Source organism: Montipora foliosa, chromosome 5 (genome assembly GCF_036669935.1).
Source record: "Montipora foliosa isolate CH-2021 chromosome 5, ASM3666993v2, whole genome shotgun sequence".
NCBI lineage: Eukaryota > Metazoa > Cnidaria > Anthozoa > Scleractinia > Acroporidae > Montipora > Montipora foliosa.
In genome coordinates this window covers 2,551,622-2,559,121 of record NC_090873.1, presented here as the reverse complement: position 1 = coordinate 2,559,121, position 7,500 = coordinate 2,551,622, and the positions used below count along the sequence as shown (strand labels likewise).

Sequence of the window (7,500 nt, the reverse complement as noted above, 5' to 3'; positions counted from 1 at the left end):
TTGTCCAGGTTGTCATCAAAGCCTGAAAGTTGGTGATTTTAAGTCGTTGTTTTGACGAGTACGGGAGATAAATGCACAAAAAGCGTGCCGCACGTGCAGTGCGATTATCTTTCCTCTTTTAACCAATGATTTTTTTGTCTTGTGGCTTTGCCGTTGGCCACCGCTCATCTTGTTGTGTACTTTACCAAGATTGTCTATTGCGAACAAGATGGAATAATCGCATAGTACTTAAAGGATCTTGAGAATTTTTATTTTTAGGGATACGTTTTCGTGTCCTTGGTGCAGAGTTCTCTACGAGTTTCTTAAGTCCAGTATTTTGTGCTAGAAAACAATTCCACTACTCGCTGACATAGTTTGATGCATCTCTGGTTTGAATAAATGTGAATGTAGTTCAGAAGATTACAATTCGAAGACCGAACGTTTCGACACTCCTGTCTGGTGTCTTCCGATCATGGATTAGTTATGACAAGCGTCCTTTATATGCTCACTTATTTGCTAAAAAAGAAAAGGATGGGCCATTAATAGTAATTAGTGTCCTTTTCTTATAAAGAAAATGCAAAGAAACATTCAAATTTTCTAAATCCAGAATGACATCAAACTTTGTCTAATTCCACTATCCATTGACTCTCCCTCTCTCTCCCTCCCCCTCAGAACCCAAGCTTCTCCCCACCCCCAAACAAAAAAGTGAAAGATTGTATAGGCTCGATTTCCAAGATCAGTTACAAACTCTAAACTTTAAATGCACGTAAGCCCAGTTTGTTATCTTATATAATATGAATCTCCCTATCAAAAGCAAATATGTTTTGCTGCCTTCAAATATCTTTGAAGACAGCAATGCAAAGCAGTTTGTGGTGTAAAATCGAGAGTAAATCGGTGCTTCTCAGATCACGGTCCTGGGTCCAAATTACTGCTAGTTCTGCGAAGTTTAGGTGGCAAACCTCGTTCCCAGGGCTTTTCGGAGAAGTCCTGGGAACGAGGTTGTTAGGTGGCTTGCACGGCACAGAAAAGCGAAATCCTGGGTAACAATGGTGGCATTTTTTTGCTTTGGCTGGGGAGATTTATATTGGGAACCAAAAAATATTTGAGTTTAGGTACAATTTGAAGAGTACGGTAGAATGTTTCTTGTCCATTAAAATCGTGGCCCTGGGGAATAAACTTATACAAATCCTTATATTTATTCCCCAGAGCCTCGAGATGATGTCTTTTGTTTTGAACTGAATTTTAATATATTGAAATTGTTCTACTCTCTTCACTTAAGTTAGGATAGGCGATTTCTTCTGCCGTTAATTTATTAAAGCAGACTGCACTGACGTTTTAATTTTCTCTTCAGATTCGCCGGATGGTGGGGACATGATAGAAAAAGCCGATTTGAAATGGAGCATGGTAAGCTTTCTTTGAATCCTTTCCATAGTGATTGTACATGTTAAGTTGATGAAAGTCACAGCTGTGGAACGTTCTTCAGACTAAGTGCTGAGTTTATTTATGCATGCCTTCGTTTTTTGTTCTGAAAAGGTTACCTCGAGCTTTTGAATTTTTTTCTTGCAGAATTCAAGCCAATTCCTGGGGCAGCTGGCTTTCAGTTGTCCAACCCTCCGTTATTACCAACGATGTCTTTGCTTGGTGCCTTAAACGTAAGCTTTTTTTTGTAAGTTGCAAATCGGTTGCTTTGCATTTTAACTCACCCATGGGATGTATGGATGCGTTGTTGTGAATAGTGGGATTTTGGCGTGAACAGAAGCCTGCGTAGACGGAAACGGAAGTGACGCCAAACAATAAGGGGTGTCAGTACTCCTTGAAACTACCTGCAGTGCATTATTCCAACAGTCGTCTCTAAACTCTGTGTAAAGGACGTTCTTCGAGTTCACTTAACCCATTTGCAAGCAACATCAAGTGCGAATCATTTAATTAGACTTTTTGATATGGAAAAAAGAGGGGGGAGTTGCAGCTCTTGTAAGCTGGCAATTATTAGATATTGTAACAGACGGCTTGATCAAGTAGCTTCCCTAGTGCGTTAACATTCTTGTTTATGGTTTCTTTTTCGTGTTAACTACTCTTTAGGTGTTTGCTAAGACATCGATGAAACAATTGAGAACGAAGCCGAAACTCTTAACAGGTAAGCGTAGTCCATTGAGTTGTCGTGCGGGATGACCTGGGTTTATCTCCGGCCATACCAACATTCAAGGCCTTTAAACAAGTGGGGGGGGGGGGGGGGGGGGGGGGGTTGGGGGGGAGATAGTGCTGCCTAAGCCTGCCTTCGTAATCACTTCTTCAAATGCTTGGATGTTTAACTCTTATCGTTCAAGCACTGTGAACTGTAGGCAGGCCCCGTGTTACAACCCTAGTTTGTTAAATTCTGTTGAATGTTAAAGAATCGACACACTATTGGCATAGAACAGGGCACGGAGATAGCGGTGTTGAATTGTTTGTTGTCCCAGTCAGTTAACTGAATGTGCCCGGTTTGGCAATGATGTATCAAAAAGGCTTAAAGTGTATGACGCAAAGAAATAAAAAGTCTTCCACTCATATTTGCCCTGGCACTTTCTTAGAACTCTAAATTGTCTTTCTTTCAAAAGGTTTAGAGTTTTAAAAAAGTGCCAGGAGAAATTTGAGTGTTTAGTTTTCGAAATGCCTTTCATCAAGAACCTAAAGCCTAATTGAAATATCCAGACGGACCAAAGTGGCAAACCCTTTTGTTTAATTTTTGTCGTTTTCTTTTCGTATACGTTACACGTTTTTTTGTCACCCATTTTTCTTAGCAAACTTTTTACTCGTAAAATGTTTTTAAGAAATATTTTATTCCTTTTCTGTAGTTAATTACTTTTCCAAATCACTACTTCTTCGTAAACATTATTTCCCTCGATTTAAAGGTATTCTGTGGTAAAAGTGGATTTGTTTTGTGTGCTTCCGTGATTTGTGTTATTGGCGCTGAAGAGAACCTAAGAGGAGGAAGAATTATGTATGTTTATAATTATTCATTTCACTTTTTAATTTTCATTCCTTTTCTTGAATCTTCTAAACGTTTCTCTTTCAGCGTATCTAGAGCTTCTCCTTTTGTACCATTTCGGTAATCCAGACAACGAGGGTGAAATACTCACAAAAAGACAGCAACTCCAGAACGGGAAATCACCAAGAAATAACATTCATGTATCCATAGTAACGCCAATCAACCCATCGGAGCGCGGCTGTAGCTTTCAATCAAATTTTCGATGCCAATCAAATCTGTTCGTGATGAGCTCGAGAAACGAGGTGTAGTGGTGAGTCGTTTTTTGTCCAGGCAGGGTAAAGGGAAAGGTACACCTTATTTAACGTCGGTAATTCCTTTACCCTCTAGAGCGAGGGTATTCTCCAAGGAAGCCGACGTTGTGCTCATTTATTTCGAGGAGAAACCGTCAAATGTATATTTAACAGTAGACCTTATTCACGATGACCGCCATGTTGGATTTGCTATCATCATGCAAATTAGCTACACACTTCTTAGGGGGCAAACAACACAAGTTCGAGAGGTTATAACGAACACCTTAGCCACACAGATGATTTGTTTCACGTTCATTGAATGTTTATCACCTAAGCAGTGAAATACAATCATTACTCAAGTTACTTCAACGTTTTTTTAAGTGAAAAATGAGCAGATAACGAAGTAGAAAGTCAAAATGTCAAAGGCAATCAAAAGATAAAAAAAAAATTATAAAAGGTACTTAATTCTAAATACTAAAATAGACTTTTTGCAATGTTATTTCAATATTTCGTTGAGGCGATTTTTCAATGTTTGCCCCCCAGCATAACGCATGGCTAATTTGCATGACAATATGAAAACCAACATGGCGGCTATCGTGAATAAGGCCTATTATTAAAAACTGGATCATTGAATAATGCAATTCGAGAGTTTTGATTGGTTAAGCCATCATGGGTTATGAGCCATTATAGTTTGGTTTTACGAGACATCTGGTTTGTCTCTTCTACTTGGCAAACCTGCCCAGAGGGAAGGAGCACGAACAGGACTCGAGGTCCTATGCGAGGTGCTCCACCCCACCCTATCCAGACCAGAAAGACCAGACCACAACACCGGGAACTACATGCCCTACATGCCCTACCATGATCTACAAACACGGCAAGCATATGCGTGATTTTTTGGGCCTTTTTATTTTTATTGTAGTCTAGTTTTCTATATTGTGGGGGCGTTTTTAATAAAACAATTATTCCACTCGCACTTGTTGGATATGAGATGATTATAGCCAACTCGGCGCTACGCGCCTCGTTGGCTATCTATCATCTCATATCCAACGCGCGCTCATGGAATAATTGTTAATTACCCTGCGATATCGCGCGGAATATCGCGCGCTCAATATTCGTCGTGCGTACTCAACGTATATCCTGCGATATATGTAATTTTGTGTGTCGCGAAGAAAAATGGTAGTTTATCCAGCTTTTTTTTCCAATAAACGTAGAAAATTATGCTTTGTCATCAATTTGTTGAATAATAGAACAATTATCCTGCTCATTCTTGCGGAATATCGCCTGATTTTAGCCACTTGGCCTACGGCCTCGTCGGCTAAGTATCAGGCGATAGTCCGCGCGATTTCGCAGGATAATTGTTAAATATATGTCAGCAGTAAAAAAAGTGAGGTTCGGTCCGTAAAAGCGCCTTGTGGTCTTTTATCAGAAGAGTTTGAGAATTCTTTCATAATTCTTTTCCTATTAAATTTCTTTCAGGTTGACACACGTGAACCCGACGTGATGAGAATTGCTCCTGCACCGCTGTACAACAGTTTCATGGACGTTTATCGGTTTGTTACCATATTAGGAGAGGCCATCGATGCTTTGGAATGTGGGGAGTCAGAGAAGTAGAGAATTTTGTGTCTAATTATCATCTATCGAGGACTCAGACCTGAAATGACTTTGGGAAAGAAACTGGAATTTTTTAGGTTGGTTATAAAATCTGTCACAGCGTCATCTCGATTGTGTTGCTGCACCAAACATTTTGTCACAACGGGTTTATGTACGCGTTTATTATTGCGTAGCGCACTCACCAAATTACTGTATTCTACGGGTTGGACCGGAGCAGTATAATTGGAAGGGGATTGCACACTCACTAATTCACACTAACACAAATGTCACGCTTGCAGATCGAAGATAGAACACTCACATTTTTTTCGGTCAAGCAAGAGATTACGAAACCGGCCTATGAAAGACAATAATTGAGTAAATTCAGCAGATTCTCCCCTACCGTCTTTGTTCTCTTTAATTTATAAGTGTCAAGTGTAGAGCGGTTTTAAAATGAGTGTCGTAAAACCAAAACCAAAGTAATTACTTTGGCCAATCAAAAAGGACGGAGACAATCTAGTAAACCAATCAAAACTCGAAGTAATTACACGTAGCCGACTCAAAGCGCGGGAAAATGTGCACGCGCTAGCCACGACTGGTTTTGGTTTCCGTTCTGATTGGTTGAAAAAGTGGCGCGAAAACTTTGAACCAATCATGAGTGAAGTAATGCAAAACCAAAGTAATTCACTAATTACTTTCGACACTCAATTGAAAACCGCTCTATCTAGAGCTGTGCTACTAATTGGGGATACTGTACAGAAATCAAATCAAATCAAATTCGTTTGAATTCTCGTCTACTCGTAGTGAAACCCAGCAGTTCGACCACCAATATCGTTGGATAGTTTCAATCACGTACTTGTCACGTGATGATTACGTGTCCACAGGAGTGAAGGCTCCGTGTTGTGGTGCTTCAATTGGACTGTGGTATCTGCTGGTAGTCGCTGACGGGGATGTAGTTTTTGGTTTTTCATTGAACTCGTATACGTCGCTATTTACGGCGTTATTTGTCCACGCATTAGTGGAGTGAGGCCAGTCTGCTACGCGATTGGATGAAAGGCCATTCATCATCCACCTTTGTGTCTTGCGTTTGAATTCTGCGCGCACATCTGTGCTTCTTAGAACGTGAAGTACAAAGATGAAAAATCCCTGAGAGAAAGAATCGTCAGAAAGTACTTCCAATGGATACCTTATTCAAGATCGTGTTTTGAGTATCAAATTTTTGTAAAACAAGATGGTCTTGTAAAAGAATCAGAGAATGGAACGACTTTTAACAATTTGAGTCTAGGCCTAAAGAAGTTTGTGGAGTCAAGTGCAAAATAGAAGAAAGACCTAAGGATAATGAACGAAGCTAATTGAAGAAAATTAACTCCTTTTTAACATTATGTATGTAGAAATATCAGCATGCCCTAAATGTTCAAATATATGTTAAACCTTTTATCTCGAGGCCGCACAGTCGACGGAAATACTTTAAAGCAGTCTTTCGTTTTTAATGGATGGTTCGTTTACTTCTGCTTCAGCCGTAAAATTTCAGGTTCATATAGAACCTCTATGTGCAAGCAATTCCTTCATGTATCTTGAGTTAAATCTGGGTACAAGATACTTCGACAACTACAGCTTCAAGATTTCTGCATATGCAACTGAATGTACACTAACAACTCGACTTCAACTGCAGTCACCACAAGTGAATCATATATATTTGCACCTTCAAGAACAATAACAACATAAACAACAACAAGGTACCTGTAAGGAGTTGAGAATGGTGAAGATGTATTGAAACACAAGACTTGCGTTTGTCACGCTCAGAACTCCAAAAACCCAGGTCAATCCAAGGAGAGGAAAAAGAACAACAAAGGTCTTGACACTTTGTCCCAGTCTTTCTACGTCGGATTTTTTGTTTCTTTGCATCTTCAGGATTTCATGGATTACAAGGCTAAGGAGCACCATGTTTATCTAAAGAACATTATTACAGATATTTGATGAAATTGTAAAAGCAAACGAAGCTCGAGGTCTTAGACAGGGTCATTCCTTTTCTCGTATCTCACCCCCCCCCCCCTTCCCCCACCCCCTTAGAATGGCGGGTTTAGTTTGTATTGAGGGGTTCGGAATTTTTCGGCTCAAAAAAGCCGACAAAATTTGAACCGTGCGGGTACCGACAAGTCTGTTGATCAAAACATAAGGGATAAGGATTTCTGGCATTCCTAAAGGTGGGACGTCGATAAAAATCAAAGTGCTTTCTTTGACACGTTTACCTATTTACAGCTGAAAACATAACGTAACATTTAAAGATATCCCTAGAGAAAATGTAATGAATTGAATTTTACAAGAGCCACACCGAGGAATAAAATCAGTGTAAATTAATTTGAACGTTAATTTCAGTTAAGGAAGATTTTAACACCCAGGAAAAAACCTCTCAGAGAATAGTGGAGAGCAAACAATCTTCAAGTTAATTATTGTACGAGGACGAAATGGACATCTTACCACAGAAATAACAAGAACAGGTGCCACGAAGGTCCAAATAATCTGATTTTTGAAGGAAACCCAGCAGCTAAACGTAAACATAAAAGAACAGTAACACGAGTTACTTTGTGCTCCAAAAAAGCATCGTTTAATGTGGAAGAGGGGCGGATGAAACGAGCGACATTTATAGAGACATTTTGATGAGACCTTGAACTGACTGCT

At 39.7% G+C, this 7,500-nt stretch overlaps 2 protein-coding genes across 4 annotated transcripts in view; one reads left to right on the top strand and one right to left on the bottom strand.

The window, feature by feature from the left end:
* The window catches only part of LOC138003364 (kynureninase-like), a 21,656-nt gene extending 15,980 nt beyond the window's left edge, over positions 1 to 5,676 (top strand). For 2 of the 3 annotated variants that reach the window (XM_068849403.1, XM_068849404.1), the window contains 5 exons: positions 1,331 to 1,383; positions 1,546 to 1,631; positions 2,059 to 2,113; positions 3,032 to 3,254; positions 4,711 to 5,676. In XM_068849403.1, coding sequence (XP_068705504.1) covers positions 1,374 to 1,383; positions 1,546 to 1,631; positions 2,059 to 2,113; positions 3,032 to 3,252 — 372 coding nt within the window. In that variant the 5' untranslated portion in view covers positions 1,331 to 1,373 and the 3' untranslated portion in view covers positions 3,253 to 3,254; positions 4,711 to 5,676. The remainder of the gene's footprint in view (positions 1 to 1,330; positions 1,384 to 1,545; positions 1,632 to 2,058; positions 2,114 to 3,031; positions 3,255 to 4,710) is intronic. The other variant, XM_068849402.1, reaches the window with a different exon arrangement.
* Positions 5,677 to 5,681: 5 nt separating this feature from the next.
* Positions 5,682 to 7,500, bottom strand: part of LOC138003356 (adhesion G protein-coupled receptor L3-like) — a 104,092-nt gene continuing 102,273 nt past the window's right edge. The window contains exons 20-22 of the mRNA XM_068849379.1: positions 7,300 to 7,366; positions 6,562 to 6,771; positions 5,682 to 5,967 (exon numbers count right to left, since the gene is read on the bottom strand). Coding sequence (XP_068705480.1) covers positions 5,692 to 5,967; positions 6,562 to 6,771; positions 7,300 to 7,366 — 553 coding nt within the window. The 3' untranslated portion in view covers positions 5,682 to 5,691. The remainder of the gene's footprint in view (positions 5,968 to 6,561; positions 6,772 to 7,299; positions 7,367 to 7,500) is intronic.